Here is a 20,180-nt window from a genome sequence, read left to right on the forward strand (position 1 = left end):
AGAATGAATTAATTTCCACATTCTCATCAACATCTCTCCATTTACCCCAAATGGCAGCCATGAGACTCTGTTGTGAATTGAGAATATCGAAGTAGGTAATGTAAAGTTATGCAAGAAAACCATAGAAGGATGAAAAGCAACGAAACGGCTAATAATATGCTTTGGTTTGAGATGAAAAGTAAAAAGTATCAGAGACTATAATCATGATACATTATGGATAGATTCAATTCTATGTAAAGCTATCAAGGCAACCTGTGAAATAAAAAACAAACATTCCATTTCTAATGAAGGATGTGCCAAAAGAACAAAAACAGAGAAATCGTAAAACAGGATCCAAAAGATAATTCTTGCAGAAACTTAAAAAGACATAAAGTCATGTGTATCATTTATATTAAAATAAAATAATTGTTAAATTAAATACATATTAAAATGTGTTTTATATAGTCCAGATAAACATGAAAATAATGCCTTAGAAAAATAAAAGTAAAATTTGATGTGAAGGAGTTAGTTAACAGATAAGTTCCCAGCTCCTTGCACAGGGCAACCGATGGAAAGGTCTTGGTTTTCTCATTAACTGGCAGACGAGTGAGGAGCAACATTTGTTCTACTTTGGTCATTAGTCAAGGTCTTGGCAGAGATCTTCATCCTGGGGGATGCTCTAGGGGAGAGCTGAGAGCTAAGTGGTCCTGGATGGCTCCTGGGTAAGGCCAGGTTGGCAGAGTGACCAAGCCTGATCGGATGCTGCAGGCTTTCAGCCCATCTGCCTGGGAAGAATAGGAGCTGGAGGTGGGGCCATCCCCGGGTGGCAGATCCTCAGAGTTCTGGGCTGCTGAGCACAGAGAATTGGGAGGGAGAGGGTGCTCTGAGCTGCATAGGGAAACCCCCATCCCCGTATCCCAGCAGGACACACCTTACCTGTGCATCACTTGCATCTTGCTCATCTGGATGTGGATGCCTTTAAATAACAGACAAAAGCAGCTAAAAATATGTCCCTGAGTTCTCCTAGATAATGCTCAGACCTTAGAAAGAGCCTTACAGAACTTCTATTTTGTAGTCAAATCTAACAAAGTTGTGAGTAGGTTGGGGTACCACTTTTTATTTTTAAAGGGGTCAGATATATCTGTGAGTCTGAACCCCGTCGAGTCTGCCCACACACCCTCTCATTTATATTATACCATCTGTAGGTTATTTATCATGCAAATATATGTACTTGCTACATTGCATTAACAAAGGAATGACAAGAGGCTGCTTATGTTCAGTAAAGAGGTGACTTTTAAATATTTTTCATCCACAGTTGATGGAATCCAACTGTACACAAAACCAAGCTATAAATTAATTTTAATTATGCATACTGACAGTCAAAATCATAAGACAATGTAGCCACCACCTCAGGAATATATTATAATATAACCTTAATTATTCTGTTAATGAAACCTTCTGCTGGGTAAATTGAAATTTCCGATCCTTTCCATGAATCCTGGGAAGGCTTTGGCAGAAAGATACTATCCTGATTTTTCCCAGAGAGCAGTGATCGTTGAGAGGATACACAGATAACTTTTATTGTGATGAAGAAAATACATGTCTTCATACAAGTAAAACTGTGAGTCATTAAAATATCCATCAACGTTAAGAACAAGGCAAGTATGCAAACAAGCCAATTACTGGTCTTAAGTGCAATTGGAAAGAAAGGGAAACAAAGATATTGGGAAGGATGAGTTAAAAGAAAATCTTAGAAACAAAATGATGACAATTATGGTGACTAATTAAGATTAACATACAGAATTCAACTACTTTCCTATAGATTGGGCTAGAAAACAGAATCAATGCCATCCAACTGAAAATGGTGACCACCTGGTAAGATACCCAGAAATGAACAGCAAGAAATTTGTCGGACTTTCCTGAACAGTCCTATTTACTACATAAAATTAGATTTGAATACAAGTTGAAATTGTGGAGTTCCCAGACAAGAAGACCTGCTGTGTAAACCCATTGTGACCCCAATTAGATGATTATAACACACAGAGGAAGGGGGAGGGAGCAGAAGAGAGTATCCACTTAAAAATATTAACATTAATATGATTAAAGCTTTGGAAATCAAGAGCATCGAGGCAGATTAACCAAAAAACGCAACAGCACTTCGAGGAACTTAATTTACATAGAAGGTGACAATATGACCAAAGGGAAGAGTCTCATATTATAGAAATACTTTATTGTATGTCTAGTGTACTAAGTGACCACCCTTGGAGAAAAACAACTAAATCTTTATCTACATTTCTTATGATGAATCTTAAAAAATCAAAAGTTATAAAGGTAAACAAAAGAAAACACTGGTTTAGAAAGAAAACGGAGTAAATTTATTTGTAAACTCAACACAGGGAAGACCTTCTAGAGGGCAATCTTACATTCTACAATGGAAACCATGAATAAACTAGCAGCATAGAGTTTTAATATATGCCAATATATATGCACTCAATAAATAGCATCAAAAACCAATGCCAAACAAAGATTAAGAGAATAAAAAACTGAAATTTGTATAAAAGATAGAATATAAAATTGAAATTACCAAAATATATATGAAAAATTCAACCTTGCTCATGGCTAAATGAACTTAAAGCAGAATATTGTTGCCTTATCATTTTTTACCAGTCAGATTGGGAAGGGAAAAATTAAATAGGAAAATATTTAACACCAGAGAGCTGAGCATCTGACCCTTTAATTGTACTCTGGGTGGGGGTACCCACTGACCACAGAGGACCATCTGGAAATATTTATCAGAAGTCTAAATGCACATAGTCCTACCTACATCCATCTCTAAACTGGAATTTATACCAAGATAAGGTCAGAAAAGAATATGGCAAAGTATGCACTAAAAGCTAACCACAGACTTGTGTATAAAAATAAAACCTGGAAATACTGTAGGTATGCGCTCACCACTAAACCTGGAAATACTGTAGCTACGTGCTCACCACTAAAAGGCTAATCCAACAAATTGTAAGCCACCAATGGAGTGGAACATTTAGCAGCTCTTAAGAGGAATGAGGTAGACCTTTAGATGTCCTTACGGAAAGCTCTCTAGGACAAAACAGTAGACGCAAAGCACCTTTCAAGCTCGAGTTCTAGGAAAACAACAGCAAAGTCTCTCCACACTCTCCTCCCTCTCTGTCCCCACCTTTTCCTTCTTCCTCTAAAACTGTTCCTAGGAGGAAATGGGAGCAAGGGGGGAGATGATTTTGAACCATACACATCTGAACTATGAGCACAGCTAGTCTCTACCATTATTTTTAAAATGGCAATAATTAATTACTCAGATAGTCAAAGCAAAGGGTAGGGTTCAAATTTTAACTAACAAAAAGACACAAAGCCTGGTCTTTAGGTACCAAAACACACCTATTTGTTTCCAGTTACTTTAATAAAAAAAATAACACCAGCAATAAAAATTTTGTGCATCATTTGTTGATACTGGATGTAAAAGATACATGCCGGGAAAGATCTTACTCCAGATGGTGAGCAGGGCCACAGCTTTCAAATGCTTTAGCTAGGGCTGGTCCTAGTTTAGAAGTGATACAACCTGGGTGCTAATTTCATTGACAGTGCAGATCTACAGGAATCAGTTTGCTCCAAACATCATCTAGAAGGCCAACTTTCTCTCTGATGCAAAGTTGGCCATTAGTAAAGGCAAAAAGACAAAAGAAAAAAAAAAATCACAGAAAAGCCGGCAGAGAACTGAACTTGTGTTTGCCTTCCTTTCGCAAGGAAGTTTTTGAAATGGACCCGTTGAGTGCTGCTCGGCCTTGGTTTCAGCCTGGGTCTGTGCATGACACAAGCAGACAGTAAATTCTGGTGTGTGAGCCCATGACAAGGGACATGCAGGCACGGAACACCGACTGGACAGGCCTCTACTGGCCGACTAGAACCACTGAGATCTACCCTATAGGGCAGTGCAGAGGGAGCAAATGACCACGGTGCCCCTGCTGAGGACAAGGATATGACAACGGTAAGTATGAGAAGAAAAAAACAGAAGGGTGTTGGACTCTCTTTCGTTAAAGTAACCAGGAAACTAAGACTAAAGAGTGATAGCCACACAGATACTTTAGAGTTGTTCCATTTGGCATGACATGGGGTTAGGGATCCAAGTCTCAACTCCCAGATACTTCTTCTGTCTGTGTATGTCCTATGTGGTAATATCAAGCAAAGTCTTTGGAGACAGCCTCCACGAAGTTTGGGGCCGACATGAGGATGCCAATGGTGCAGATGATGGTGAAGACCGAAAAGGCCATGAGGCACAAGCGGTCCACCACGCAGGCTGCAAACTTCCACTCACTGCAGACCACCTCGCTCTCATCCTGGCAGCGGAAGCGGTTGGCAATGTAGCGGACCTCCTCCAGGATCTTGGCCAGGTCAGAGTCCCCATCGGAGGGGTGGGCACCATGAAGGAGATGCTCATCATGTGTCGGGGAGCAGGCCAGACGACCGCACACAACCCCAGAGTCTGGAGTCGGGGCACAGTGCATGCCCTCCAGGCCTCGGAAGCCGATGTAGAGTAGGTTGCCATTGCTGGTGGGTGGCCCAGCACCTGCGCTCAGCTCCACACTGGCCAGACTGCAGCGGCGAGCCTTGTGCTGACAGGCTGGCCGCACCTTGTCCTCCCCAGGCCTCTTCATCCGCAGGAACCATGCACACCAGTTCAGAAGAATGATCCTGGTCTGCAAAGACAACGGGATGTCAAGAGCCGCTCAGAGTTGTCTCTCAGCTGAGCCCCACAGCAACATGACTCACGAAAGAAGCCTGCTTTACAGATCCTGGGGAGAAAGGCTCCCCTGTCTTCTCAGTGAATTTCTACAGCAAATCAGTGAGGACACCTGGCTAGAATGGAGTCAAATGGGAGGTGAGACTATGACCTATGTCTGTTTATCACGGTGGGAACAACTGAAGTTCCCCTGGGGTGGACATATTACACTTTATATGAGAGAGAAAAAGAGCCTTAAGCTAAGTAAGAATACCCAAGATGTATGTAAGAGGGAGAGTCATTTTCTTTTCTGAACCTTCCTTTTGTACTCCCAGGGGTCCTCAGGTCTCAATTCCCTGGCTTTCAAACCAACTGTGAGGTGTCCTTCAAGATCACTACAAGCTAAGTGAGGCTCTGTAATATGTCAGACCCAGAGTGGCTCCCCAGCTTGGAGCACCTTCAGGGTTCTGATATCGGATAACCACACCTTCTGTGAGAAAGTCCGTATCTTTGCCAAGCTGGTTTTAAAAATTGTACCAGGACTGCCAAGAGAATCAACGAGAATCAGAAAATGAGGATGGTTATCTCTAATCTGTTCTTTGGAGTTCAGAGGGTGTGTCTGGGCTCCTTGGATGCCAGACTGTGAAGGCAAAGGCGGGTGATGATCTACTTTAACCTGTGTAAATGGACCACGGGGCCTCGGAGGCCTATGGAAAGAGAAGAGCTAAGATATAATATGGAAGAGAGTTTAGGTGCTTCTAACCCAACTCATTAGGCTCTGATGATGAACAAGTGAGACCGGGGTTGGGGCAGTATATGGAAAAGGCAGAAACGGGTGTCAGCATGCTTCCTATGAACAGTCCAGGTCATGGAGGCCCCTCTGACAACAATGCCTCCTGCTGGTGTGCACGTAATGAGTGCATGAGTGGGTGGGTGAGAGTGATGCCTAAAAAATAACCTTTTTATAAATTATTTTTAAAAGGCTGAGGGCTGTACTTGGCTATTGGAGTTTATCAGCCTGACCCTTCAAAGTGTTACCCAGGGGAGTGCCTGATGCAGAGACACTCGTGAAAAGTTACCCCGAGAGGTGACAGGTTTCGTGTTTTGTGACAGCTGAAATGATGTAGGTGGGTGTTCTGTCTATGTGTTAATTTTATTGGTTAATAAAGAAACTGCCTTGGCCTTTTAATAGGGCAGAAAATTAGGTGGACGGAGTAGACAGAACAGAATGCTGGGAGGAAGAAGGCAGTGAGGCAGACACACCATAGCTCTCCTCTGTTTAGACGGCTGCAAGCCTCATCTACCAAAGGTGCCCCAGGGTTCTCTTCAGAACTCCTACGACTTAGCCCAAGCCCTCCCTCAGAAGACATCAAGAAGGTCTGTGCTAGATCTCAAAGGAGGCTGTCAAACTATAAGAGAATCTGAATCCCAAGGCAGCTGTGCACACGAGAGCAGAGCAGGGTGGTTCCCTTTCCTGCCACGCAGGGGTCCGTGTGTTAGTTCTCTGAGAGGCATCTGCAACTAGTACGGTCCATTTCACCAAGTCTGTTTTGAATTCCATGGCTTTCAAGGATAGCACATCTCCAAAGATGGAATTATTCTTCTGGTACTCATCAAACCATGCCTATGACCTCTTCTGCCAGCCTACGGTTTTGTTGTTACTTGTGCAAATGCCACATAATACCACTGCGCCCAGCAGTCTCTTCTTCATAATAGCATCAGACCATAAGAGTATCTGGGAGGCTGTTTATGTTTCAAAGACACATGGGATGAATGAAAAGTGCTGTATGCTTTATAAAATGAGAGGAATACACACTTTGGTTGTACTTGTAGCCTACCGGTTTTAACAACCTTTTATCCCAAGAGACTTGTAACAGACAGATGCTCTTAATTAAGATTCTGGGAGAATAAAGTGGTACCAGTTTATTAAAAATGGTTTTGTGTCTCTGTGTGTCAGTTCCTTTATCTTCATACCAGCCAAAATACTCAAAGAAATAAGAATGAGTGTATTTTTTTATATTAGCATAAACACTAGAGAAAAATAGGGAATTCATTAAAATGGTTGTTGCTAAAATGGCTGTTGTGAATAGTATTTTGACTGGGCAAAGATGTGTTACATTTGTTTATGCCGCAGAATATTTAACTATATAAAGGGGTGTTACATTTGTTTATGCCGCAGAATATTTAACTATATAAAGGGGTGTTACATTTGTTTATGATACATTTGTTTAACAATGTAAGGATGGGTTCCATTTGTATATGTTGCATTTGTTTAATTACCTAAAGATAAGTTGCATTTGTTTCACCTTGCCTGCCTAAGTTACCTGATTGGTTTAATAAAAAGCTGACCAGCCAATAGTTAGGCAGGAGAGGGACAGGTGGGTCTGGCAGGCAGAGAGAATAAATAGGAGAAATCTAGGCTCAAAGAGAAAAAGAGAAGAGAGGAGAGAACAAGGGAGAGAGAAGATGCCCAGGTCTGCTGGCCGGGCAGCTGACAGACAGAGAGACATGTATTCTGATTCCGGACTCGACTGGATTCCGGTGGTCTCTCTGGGGGTCTCTCAACTTGGGCACAACATTTGGTGTGTTGGCTGGGAACCCTCACCAGAACCACCCCTCCCCCCCAAGGGCTAGAGGTTTGTTCTGCTCTGATGCTTGTAAGATTTATGTATGTGTGTGCTGTCAACCTGAAAATAACTGTGCTGTTAGTCGGATCTTTATATATATTTTTTCTTTCTAAGGCTGGTCAGTGGCTCTCATGGAGATAGTGAGAGGATGGGTGGTCCAGGCTCTCACTAAGGACAGACGTGTCCGGGCGGTGATCCTGGAAGGAGAGAGAGACATCTCTCTCAGGAGGCAACAGTTGCGGGGGTTTCTGAGTAGACCACAGACATGGAACCCTCTTGGTCTCAGCAGCCCCAACTTTCTGAGCAGCCCGCAGACATGGAACCCTGTTGGTCCCAATAGCCTCCCACTTTTCTGGGATTCTCAAGAGGAAGAACCGAGTTCTGAGCAGACTGCAGATGTGGAATCCTGTTGGTGTCAGTGGCCTCCAGCTTTTCTGGGTTTCTCAAGAGGAGAAACCAGGGCCGGACGTCCAGGTTTATTTTTATTTTTATTGGCGCCTATGTCTTTGTAAATGTCAAAGATGCATTATGTTCAGGAAAAGTTTATGCTTTTGTTTTGACAAGGAAAGAAAAAAATATATGGATTTTAGTCATTTATATACAATGGGTTACAAATACTTATCACCTTTGATTAAGATGTATACATTTCTGCTTTTGTTTTAAATATTATATCTATGCAATGTTCTGCTGGACAAAATCACAGAAAAAGACTTTGATGAAAATTTGTATATTGTCAGGAAAATGAGAGGAGAGACAAAAAAGTTTTTGATTAAAGTTTTTATGTAGTCTAAAAAGCAAAAAAAAAAATAATTGCAGAAGGTATATGAAAAGTTGTGAAAGCCAGAGGAAGTAAACTATGTTTGATGTGGTTTCTCATAGTTTCTCCTACCTGTAAATACTAAATTTAAAAAGGAAAACATAAACATATGCTAAATGTTTACCATACTAGGTTAATTCTGGTTTAAAAAAATCTTGTTTGTCTTGTTAAAGGGTCATGTCTCTTTTTTGAAAAATAAAATATGTATGCTTGCTTTGTTGAAAAGTTAGCCTTTGGTAACTGAAAATTTCGTACTTGTTCCCTGAGCTCTGGTCACTAGATTCAGGTTAGCAGGAATTTGGATGTCTTTTTGATATAGATAATGTTAAAACTGTTTTATGCTGTTCTTTATTGAAAAGCTGCATCTCAATGTCTTTATACACAAGAATGTACCTTGCTGTGTCAATTAAACCTTGTAATTCAAGAGTCACCCAGATAAAAGGCTAAAAGGGATCACAGAGAACAGCTGAGACTAGAGTCCCCAGAAAAGAACAGTTGCAAGGATGGACCTTAACAATTTTAGAAACACCAATGCCAGGTGATAGTCACCAGAAGCATCAGCTAAGTTAAATCTGATAGCATATGATATAAAGTCCTGGTCTTATTAAAGATGCAAACTTATTGTAGACTGTTAGAAATACAAGTTAATAATCAGTCATCCTTGAAGTACTGATGTAATTACAGAGATAAGTCTTATTTAGTCCTCTGTATAGATTTTTAAGGTTGATTAAAACAAGTAATTAGTAATAAAGTTTGTTTAATCAGATATACCTGGGCAGTTCTAAATACTTCAGAGATCTGCAGAATATGGCATTTAAAATAATAATTAAAAAGCTTATATCAGACAGAGACTCCCAGATCCTAGCAATGACCCAAGCTCTCCAAAGAAGATTATGGGATACCACAATGTCTCCACCTGGAAAATGATGACACTGACCACTGGGCAAGATGCCCCAATGCACCACCTGCTGCCAGGACCCAGGCCAGACTATGGACACTGGAGAATTGATTGCACCACTTTTGCCTAGACAAAATAGGGTCAGTCTTTTCCATGTCCCTTTTTCACAGGAACCTCCCATATTATGGGCCTGGTAAAGCCCGCTTCTGATACTTCTGCCTCCAATGCTATGGAGACCTAGGTATGACTGTACATGGGCTGGTTTCTCTTGCTTTTTTAATAGTTTGGAAAGCTGTTTGGTCTGTACTTAAATATAGTTTATTTATCCTTCTGAGATCTCTGACAGTATTGATGGCTGGGCTAGCTAGAGCCTTGCTTAATTTAACAGCATCAAATTTTAAGATATAACTACTTACTGTTTGGGTCACAAGCTCAAGATTTTAAATTTCTTTTAGTTGTCTACACACTTTTAACCCAAGTCTGTGTTTTTGCTAGGACTCAAAAGTATGAGTCTATTTTATTTGCTGTTTTATATCTGCTATTTATTTTTTTCTATAATATGGAGTTTAATATGGGCCCAAAAGTTTCAAATGTGTTAAACTTCTGTTCCTAGTTTGAATTTGTCTCAACAGGTTTCCCCTTGACTGGCAGATACAACCAAGCATTACTTGCTGACTACAATCCGATCCAAATGACTGTGGAACCTGGACTTGCTCAGAACTGATATGGACCAGTCTAGCCGATGTGAATGCTCCCTGGCTCTTCAACAGAGTCCACAAATCAGATGCTCCCATTGCTTAAATTTTCTCTTTGTTTTTGACTAGCATTTCACCTTTGTTAACTCTTGACAATGATGCCCCCAAGTCAGCTGCAAGCAGTTAAAAGAAGACACCATCCTGTAATCCCTGGTTGAGATGCTAAGTAAAAAGGGAACTTCCTTACATAGGAAGACTCTGTGCAGATTTAGGAGAGAAATTCTGTTTTTTTTTTTTTTTTAACGGAACTATGTCCCCCTCGGTATACTAGAGGAAAGATATGTTGTCCCCACTTGGCTTTAAGGGAACCAGGATTGGTTCCCCGAGGTACTTGAGAAGGGGGAAATGTGAGGACATGGAAAGCTTTAAGAAACTTGGCTTGATCAGGAGCTGGTTAAGGCACTGGGTTCAAGAAACTCTGCAGCATCAAAAGTTAGCTGGAAACAGGAACCTTTGCTAAAGTGCAGACCAACTGTTCCTAGCAGCTAGCCCCCTGTTGACACCCAGCTTTGTGGTCTAGACAGAAGCAGGAATAACTGCTGGGGGAGGGCGGGGGGCATGCACAGGAGCAGAAGTAGCTGCTTAAAGGAGGGAGGGGGTGTGCAGGGTGTGCAGAAGCAGTCCATACCCTGTACTCAGCAAAACCAACCCCCTTGACCCCGAGTAAACCTCGCTTGCGGTTTTTGCCTTTATATGTCAACCCCAAATGAGGAGTGGTAGCACTCCCTACTGCGCTGTGTCACATGGGGGTCTCTCCCAGCTACCTGAAATAGAAATAAACCTTGTTTTTGCATTATGGACCTGACTGGATTCTGGTGGTCTCTCTGGGAGTCTCTCAACTTGGGCACAACAGTAGGACATACAGAAAGAAAAGGCTAAAAGCTCCTAGGCAAAAGGTAGATAAAGAAAAAAAGAGTTAATTTAAGAGAGCTAGCCAGAATGAGTTTAAAGTAGGCCAAGCATTCAAAACTAATAATAAGTCTTCACATTATGTTTTGGGAGCTTGTTGGTGGCCTAAAAGAAAAAGCCACAAAAGGTTATCAATATTGGTGGTTATGGATGGATAGGCAGAAGGACATGTAAGTCAAACCTGGCTTAGTTCGCCCTGTGATGTATCATGATGCTAAGAAAGAAGGACATATAGGTGAGTGTGTCTCAACTTTGTAACAGCACCAATGACTTCTAAAACAAGCTTCATGGTCTGCAGCAACGGCATCTGAGACATAACTACTGAGACTGAGTTCATGCCACAGCTGCGACCGTGAACTTTATGAGAGGTGTTATTGTGTGTCTAAGGCGAGTAGCTGAGAGGAACTAGTACTCTTACAAGGCCACTGGAAAATAAATAGTATCTTTTCCTAAGCTAGGGCACGGTAGGGCATTGCATCACGACTGTCTTCAGAAGGCTGGAAACCCTTGGCTCTGCTAGGGAGCCACATGCATCTTTTCCTTTATGCTGCATTCCGGCATGCGGGTGCTTCCTAGATTTCCTTCTGGACATGAGCAGTACTGAATGGGTCTTCAGACAGGCTCCTTCTGAGATAGAAAGGGCTGCTTTTCGTGTCCTCAGATGAAAAGACCAGGGATATCTGCAAGGCTCACTAGTGGTGGTAGGTCAGAACAGCTTTTCTCTACCTTGGGTTTCATTCTGGAAAGGCGTGGGAACGTCTGGGGGTCAGCCCAAGCCCTCGTCAAGGTCTCTGTGCATCAGCGAAGAGCAGAACTTCAGGGATTGGGTCCTGAAATGCCGTGGAAGGTCGGAATCAGCAGATAATAGTGCCTGCCTGATGCTTGCAGGCGTAGGGAAGTGGTGACACGACCTGGGATGAACCCTGATCCGTTTCCTTTTGTCCTCCGTTCATTATCCACTAGGAACTCTACATCTTATGTCATGGGTTTGGGGTTAGATTGTAAACCTCTGTGTATTGATTGGATAGAAACTTGGCCCTCTGCAGTGTTGAGTCTGTCCCTATTAAATCTAGTAAGCATATACTGAGAAAGCTTTAGGAAAACAAAACCGGGATGTGTATTGAACAGACACAGATATTTCTCTTGTATCATTCCCTAGCCAGCACTACTTAAGAAGTACCGGTAGGACATTTGCACGTCATTAAGTCTCTACGTCATCTGGAGATGATCGGTAGTACACTGGAGGGTGTATAAAGGTTCTGAGCAAGTGCTACACCATTTCTACAAGGAGCGTGGGCACGTTCAGTCTTCTCTCTTATCAAGGACATTGGAACCAATGCTCCGTAGATACCGAGAAACACTCATGCTGGTTCTTATTCTCACTCTTCAGTCTGCTGGGAAGCTCCAGCCACATTGCCTGATGGCCCCTCTCCTAGTTCTTCCAACTGCTACACAGTCCTCCTCAGAGGGTGTGTGGAAGGACAGCTTGTAAAGCACAATACTAGCAGGGCACACAAGCAGGCAATCTGGAGCCCTGCTGGGATGTCAGTCTAAAATACTGTCACCTCCATGGCACTGTCCTCAAAGACACACAGAAGGGTGGAATTTCTTTAGGGCCACTAGACAACAGAAAACTGCAAGAGGCGCTTTCAGGGAGAGCTGGCACTCTACAAGGACAGAGGACGTACCCACTTGGGCATTTTGCCACCATCAGGGTCATGGTGATGATACCGCAGCACAATCACGGTCACCACCACAGACAGGCCCACGATGATCATGGTGCTGGCGAAGTATTGTGCTGTAGAGAGACCAAAGGCAGTGTGAGACCTGGGGCCTCAGCAGCGCCTACTGTGATAATGTTCTATCAGGGCCTCCTGTGTGGCCATACTAAAAAGCAGGCTGTAGCCTAATAAATACTCGGGTAGCCTAATACTCTGATGGAAAGGGACAGCCTAGATCTTTTCAAAGACTTCACTTCCCACCATGAAACAGAAGCAATAACTCTCCCACTGAAGCCAAATGGTCTCTGAGGGATACTGTTCCCATCCCCATGACACACTGGACAGCAAGTAGAACCCTGGCGGCAGTAGTGAGACCTGAAAACTACCCTGGTCACAGCATCCTTCACCCGATCTCATTTGCTTCCATGGAGGAAACTCTATAAATAGGGAGTCTTCCTCTTTCTGTCAGTTATCCCTGGGCAGAAGCACCTAACCCAGACAAAACATCTGTTCCCCTCCCGTTTCTCTAAACACATATTTAATGAGTGGTTACTGAGTGATCTCAGGAGATAGGAACCAAGAATTAAAATATATGCTTTAGTCAAAAAAAATCCAGGTAAAATAATAAATCTCAAATTGTGAAGTCTTTGACTCTAGAGCAGAAAATATGAGTGGGGGGAATACAGGAGGAAGGGACATTCTATCACACACATTCATGTGTATCACCACCCTGGAGATAGCTCATGTTATGTTCTTTTGGCTAGTCTTGAACTCCTGAATCCCGTAATACTCCTGCCTCAGCATCACAAGTACTGAGACTACAGGAACATCATCACCCATGGCCTTTCTTCAGTTTAAAGGCAAGCCACAAATTTGGACATCTTTCCCTTTCTGCTTGGGCCTAGTTGTGGGCCATGGTGTCTTGTTAATATAGCAAGTCACGTCTCCACAGCAGGGGACAGAGGGGCAGAATAAGTGTCTAGGACCCTGAAGGACACGTTTCTCCTCCGTGCACCTGTAGGGAAACCCTAGGCACACTGGGGTCCTCGTCTTACCTATCAAGGGCACGGAATCAGATGTGGCAGGCATGATCTCAGCCACAAGCAACATGAAGACAGTCAGAGAAAGCAAGACAGTTATTCCTGAAACAACAAGGCGAGGGGTTCTTTAGTCATAACCCACAGCAAGGCTGAAATTACACCTCACAGAAGCTCACAACAGTTGTTTCAAAAGCATTGTGTAGATTGCCGGGGCTACACTTTGAGTCCCGTAGTTTCTGTACGCATTTTTTTTTTCTGGGTACAGTTCCTGTCACCTTGCCAGAACCCAAAGGACCCTCGAATGGAGACAAGTTTAGTAGCCACAACTTTGAGAGGATCAACCAGCACGGTTAATGCTCAAGGTCCTGACTGCATTAATACTAAGCTGCAGTTTTATACAGCAGGATCAGGAAACCATGGGGCCAGAAGACTCGTTTTCATTCAAGTCTTGACTTGACAACTTAATTGGCTGTGTGACCTTGAATAAGATATTTAACATTCTAAGCCTTATGCTGAGAAAATAGAAGGCCTGAGAAAGCTTTCTTCAACACACTAAATATGTATTTACTTAGCAATTTTTTGATATAAGCAGCTCATTTTACCATTCAAACCCTCACTTTTTATATTCTCACAGGGGAAGCAATTCCAGAGATTGCATTCCTATTGTAATGTGTGTAATAATTTACCAATGCAAGCTGATATTAAGTTAATGTGTCTCCCATCCATAGAGTAGACTGGCCAGCTACCACTGAGGAGCAAAGTGGGTGACAGAAAGGGAGAAACATAGCCCATTAGGGTAGAACTGATCTGGTCCCTTACTACATCCTGTTTTTTTTTTTCCCACAAAATCACGGAATCCCTAGACTCTGACAATTCTCAAGAAGGCACTCTGCCTCTCGAGGAGGCAGAACCAGGAGTTTCTGGTTCTGATTATAGGTCTGATCCTGGCGCAGGGGCTGAGGTATGGTAGTTGACAGTGTCCTGCAGAGCTTGCCTCAGGAGAGGGACTTGGCTACTTACCAAGGGAGATTTTCTCCCCAGAGTCTGCAGGGAGCAAGAACACCAGCAGAGCCAGGGCCGAGATGAGCACACAGGGGATGAGCAGGTTGAGACCATAGTAGAGCGTCCTGCGGCGCATGGTCACTGTATAGGTGACATCTGGGTACGGCTCTTTGCAGCATTCATAGAACTTTTCATTCCTCTTGCCAGGGATTCCTGAGCGGGGTGCCAGAGAAAGGAAGATTATCAGAAGACACGGCTGCCTTTTGTTTCTAACTAACAGAAGACTCAGCTGCTTTTTGTTGTTTCTAAGTGTGTACTATCCAGGAGCACAGTCCTAAAAGTGAGTGATGGGTGCTTGAACAAACCTTTATGGGTATGCCACAGCTGTTTAAAGGTATCTCAGTGACAGTCAACCAAACTGGTAGATATTCTTTTGATGCATTAGACGTACTTACACAATGTCAGTCTTACAGTATTACAAATGCAATTATCAACAGACACCACGTAACGGTGTTTCTGTCACAGGCGGAAGAAATGTACAATGGAGTCGATAACATTGTATCACTGACTGATTCTGTAGCTGGCTTACTGTGTACAGTGTAAATGCATTCTATGGCCTTCACACAATAAAACTGCATGGCCCTTTTCCAAACATATACCTGAGGGTAAGTGACTCATAATAATATTGGTTTGGATTTAAAATGATGCAATATATAGGTATAAAATAAAAGCCAAAATGTCTACAGAGAGGAAAAAAATCCAAACTATTTTTCTAAGCCTTAGAGATTTGCTGACAGAGCATAAATCGCTATGCAGGCATCATGTCAAGAAGTGTGTGTACTGAAAGGAACAGTTTCTCAGAATCTCACATTACCTTCCAAAAATTAAGAATGCTAGAGTGACCAGTTTGATCCCTGGCCTATACAGGCCAACGGACTTAGGAAATTTACAACCACCCCGATGTAGACCATTTTCAAACTACCTGACTCACACACTGTGCTAAACTGTCATATGCGCCTTTTGCTTTACAATCTAATGCCCATTCCCCTCTCAGCAGAGGACTGGCTTAGTGTCTAGTTGAATTGTGTCTCCCAAAGTGGAATGTTGTTCTCTGCCCTAACACTGCTGTTTGTACTTCTGACTGAACCCCCACTTGTGATGGTCTTCATCGGCACCATCAACTTCACTGTGCAGCTCAACCATGCTAGAGGACTAGAATGGACCCCACAAAGTCTACTCTAGCAGTGCTGGTTTAACAGGCTCTGCCATGGCTGCTTGCTGCGCTCGCTAACTGGCTTCCGCTGCCCATTCTGGAGCTCTCAGGACGTGATGGAGAAGGCTGTCGAGTGTAGCCAGCGAAAGGAAAAGCAGAAAAATTCCCAAGTCTTTCAGTTCACACAGGTGGAAGGCATCTCTCTTCTGGGACATAAGGTCTTTGTTTTGTGCTAGCCTTACCCATGAGATCCCATTCTCCATTGGGAATGTAGCTGCTGATATCTGCCTCCTGCATCTGCAGGTCCAGGGACCACCCTCCATAGGACCAGGACCCAAACTTCAGCTTGCACTGCTGCACATCAAAAGGGAACCAGCGCACATCAATATAGCAGGAGCTCTTGAATATGCCTATGTGAGCATGGGAAATGACCAGAAGATTGAAACGGCGGTAAGAGAAACAGGCTCAGAACACACCATAGTTCCTGCAGCCTACCCCGCACCCCCAACCCCGACACACACTGAACTCTTGCTAGGACCTAATTAGAGCAAGTCAAGGTGCTTTCCCCTCCCTGCCCCATTTTCCTTTAGGAAAAACCCCTAGAGAAGCTCAGCCAAAATGTCACTGTTTTTAAAATTAAAGCACAACGATAGCCTTTGTTATGGAAGGCTTTTCTCAGGAAACTTAGTGCAAATAATTAATTATAACTTCATTTGCCAGGAGCACATTCTGAGTCTAAGCAACATGAGAAAAAGAAAGGGTGCAAGAAATCTCAGAGAAGCTGATAAAAAATGGTGAAGGAGTTAGAGAGAGAAGTGGAAAGAGACAGGGAGAGGCTGGTGTGTGTGTGTGTGTGTGTGTGTGTGTGTATGTGTGTGTAAAATAAACAGTTAGTTATCTGAAAATATATATAAAGTGTAACTCTAACCTGTACAATTTTCATAGCAATGGGATAAGGTGCAAAATTAGAGAGAGAGGGTTTGGATGCGCAAAAACATACTTCACATTCTTTGCTGAACTAAAGACTGAACAAAGGAGGGAACTGAAGAGTTTTACACTTGTACACTCTACTACACACCCATGCTGAGAAAACACAAACTGTCCCTTGGCGGTCCTTTAAATGTGCCTTACATTCCCAGATACTTAGGGAGTCAATGCAGGGGGTGACAAGTTCAAGGCTATCCCAGGCAACTTAGTGATATCTCAAAATAAAAAGGTATAAAGGCAGCTAGGGACTCCCTTTCTCGGTGGTAGAGTGCCTACTTAGTATGTAGAAGCTCAAAATTCAACAGCAACACTGTTGTGCATATGTGTGTGTATGTACGTATGTGTGTGTATATATATGTAGGTAGGTGTGTGTATATATGTCTGTATGTGTATATATGTCTGTATGTGTATATATGCATGTATATATACACATACATACATATACATATACACACACATATATCACATGCCCACAGGAACCTGAAAGTCACCACTGGCATTCCCTTACCATTTGTGGACTGAATTTCTCCTAATCCAAACACAGTTAGAAAACTGTATTTGATTCCATTTCTATGACAAGACCCAAGAAGGAGACAGAAAAGATTCACTGGTTGCCTGAGGCTTGCAGCAAGATCAGTTAACTGTCAACAGGTAAGGGATAATGGGGACATTCTAAAATTCAATTGTAGCAACCCTCTGAAAATTTACTAAAACCCATGGAGTTAAGAGTCTTTAAATGTATAATATGCAAATTCTACTTCCATCTGCCTCTTAAAAATAAACACAGAAAGTGGGTGGAGAGATGGTCCAGTGGTTAAGAACACAGGCTACTTTTCCAGAGATCCCAGGTTCAATTCCCAGCACTCACATGGTGGCTCACAACCACCCACTTCTTTACTGAAAGTGTGCTGGAAGGCATCACAGAGCCCTCTCTATAAGGTACCTGCAGCGTGGAGGAAGGGCTGGAGCAGGCAAGCAGATGACTTAAGACAGAAAGCCTGACAAGCAACAGTTCTCTAATCGATATGAACATCAGTGAGAGGGCTATGTCTCTGCTGGATCCAACCACTTATTCATCCATTTATTGACACAGCCACCCGCAGTTGAGAAGTGATGGATGGTAAGGTGAGCAAACAAAGATCCTGTCTACAGAATTCTTATCATCTGCTAAGCGGAGGAGCATTGTAAACAATAGGCAAAGCCAGCTTCACCATGTGCTGTGAGATGAGGAGCTAGAGAAGAGTGCGTGTGTGTGTGTGTGTGCGTGTGTTGTGTGTGTGTGCGTGTGACGAGAAGCTAATATATATTCAACGGGCGCATACGTTAGGAGTGTGTAAGTATGTTCTGAGTGTAGTCACAACAGTGTAAGCAGTGGGTTCCAGATATGTGATAAACAGTTTCCGTGAGGAATATTTAATTCTTGAAAATATGTTAATGAAGCTTCTAAATAATTAAATAAAAAAGAATTGATACTCATATACTAGAACACACCTTGAATGTGCCTCAAAGGGCAGGGAAACAGATTAACCCCATGAAACCATTTACCACCAGGAGGTTAAGAACAAGAAAAGAAATCAGTTGAGGAACAGGTCACCAGAGGGTGCTCCTTGGAAAGCCCTGGGTCTTGCATCTAACTTGTGAGCAATCTTAACTTCATGAGCACCGAATGCTCATCATCTTCCCAGCACTGAAGCACCTGCCAACTTCCTGTGCCAACTGGGGAGAGATGAAGGGGAAAAGGCCTGCCTATCATGTTTATGGCCCAAAAGAAGGATGGGAAATTACTCAACAAAGGAGAGTAAACTGTGAATTAACATGAATAAGAACAGAAGATAGACCTCGGCAAAGACCTCTGAAATGTGATCTTAACTTCAGAGACGATACCCAGAGTGAGATAAGAGAAATGCGAGACCTCCAATGGGAAGGGATAGGTGGTTAACCAACATGGAGACAGTCCTCCCCTCAGTAGGACAATCCTCAGCACACCAGTCCTCCCCTCAGTAGGACAGTCCTCGGCACACCAGTCCTCCCCTCAGGAGGACAGTCCTCGGGACACCAGTCCTCCCCTCAGGAAGACAGTCCTCGGCACACCAGTCCTCCCCTCAGGAAGACAGTCCTCGTCACACCAGTCCTCCCCTCAGGAAGACAGTCCTCGGGACACCAGTCCTCCCCTCAGGAGGGAAGTCCTCAGCACACCAGTCCTCCCCTCAGGAAGACAGTCCTCGGGACAGCAGTCCTCACCTCAGGAGGACAGTCCTCGGGACAGCAGTCCTCCCCTCAGGAGGGAAGTCCTCGGCACAACAGTCCTCCCCTCAGGAGGACAGTCCTCGGGACACCAGTCCTCGGGACACCAGTCCTTAGGACCGATGCACATACTTGCTTAAATTTTCTCACTGGATGGAAACCAGGGGAGTATATCTTACCTGGAGGAAGGTACTGGCAATGCCCAGATGCATTCACCAAGACATTGGTGTGGAATGTGGCATCAAAGCGCTCATCAGCACTAGAAACAGGAAAAGGACTCATGAGCCAGAGTCTCTAGGCAGTGGGTTTCTTACCGTTCTTAGATTGTCGTGCCTATGGGTCAGAAAGCTTTTTGAAGGTTTCCTGTTTGTAGCTGGACAACCCCACACCTGCCTGGGAGAGTCAACGTGACTTACCTGGAAGTCCTCTCAGGGAGGTACCAATGGCCACTCCCATTTCATATGACATGTGATGTCCTGATTTTCTTTCTGTTGCTACGATTAAAGAAGCTTAAAAAATAAAGGTCTCTTTGGCTTACAGCTCTAGGTTCCAGAAAAGTCAAGGCAGTAACAATGTATCCCATGCACAGTCCAGATCAGAGAGAATAAACCCAAGGACTCCCACTTCTCTCAGCCAGCTTTTTCCTTTCTCCCCCAGTCAGGCCTCCTTGCCACTGTGTGACATTATCCCAGAGGAAACATGAATAGATATCTACTCATCCCAGACAAGGGACCAAGGGCACACTTAAGTAAGGATACCTCCAAAGTCCAACTTGATGAACCAGTTAAGTTTTATGGGCGGCTAATCACAGGAATATTGGTTAGGGGTTGCTTACAGGGGCAGAGACGACTCAAAATATTTGCACCATCAAAGTCTACCCCAGAATGGGTGACAGCTCAGAAAAGCTGGAAACATGGCGCACACTACATAATCTACAGTAAGCCGAATAGTTTAAAGGGTGTCCAACAGCAATGTAGGCAGGAAAGGGTTGGTTTGTAGGTTACAGACTATCAACAATGGAAGCCAAAGCAGGAATCTAGAGGCAGGGACTGTAGTGGAGACCACAAAGTAATGCTGCTTCCTGGCTTATTCCAAATGGTTTGCTCAGCTTGCTTTCTTATACAAACACTTGCCTTAAGGTTACTATTGCTGTGACGAAACACCGTAACACAAAGCAACACGGGGAAGTGTTTATTTCACTCACAGTTCCATGTAACAACTCATCAACAAAAGTAGTGAGG

At 43.3% G+C, this 20,180-nt stretch overlaps 1 protein-coding gene across 1 annotated transcript in view; it reads right to left on the bottom strand.

Moving 5' to 3' along the window:
* Nucleotides 1-2,323: 2,323 nt before the first annotated feature.
* Nucleotides 2,324-20,180, bottom strand: part of Chrna7 (cholinergic receptor nicotinic alpha 7 subunit) — a 105,508-nt gene continuing 87,651 nt past the window's right edge. Inside the window, exons 5-11 of the mRNA XM_050140018.1 lie at nucleotides 19,119-19,198; nucleotides 15,951-16,118; nucleotides 14,514-14,708; nucleotides 13,509-13,595; nucleotides 12,421-12,530; nucleotides 2,940-4,703; nucleotides 2,324-2,904 (exon numbers count right to left, since the gene is read on the bottom strand). Coding sequence (XP_049995975.1) covers nucleotides 4,185-4,703; nucleotides 12,421-12,530; nucleotides 13,509-13,595; nucleotides 14,514-14,708; nucleotides 15,951-16,118; nucleotides 19,119-19,198 — 1,159 coding nt within the window. The 3' untranslated portion in view covers nucleotides 2,324-2,904; nucleotides 2,940-4,184. The remainder of the gene's footprint in view (nucleotides 2,905-2,939; nucleotides 4,704-12,420; nucleotides 12,531-13,508; nucleotides 13,596-14,513; nucleotides 14,709-15,950; nucleotides 16,119-19,118; nucleotides 19,199-20,180) is intronic.

Source organism: Alexandromys fortis, unplaced genomic scaffold, assembly GCF_014885135.2.
Source record: "Alexandromys fortis isolate MF-2015 unplaced genomic scaffold, M_Fortis_MF-2015_v1.1 scaffold_39, whole genome shotgun sequence".
NCBI lineage: Eukaryota > Metazoa > Chordata > Mammalia > Rodentia > Cricetidae > Alexandromys > Alexandromys fortis.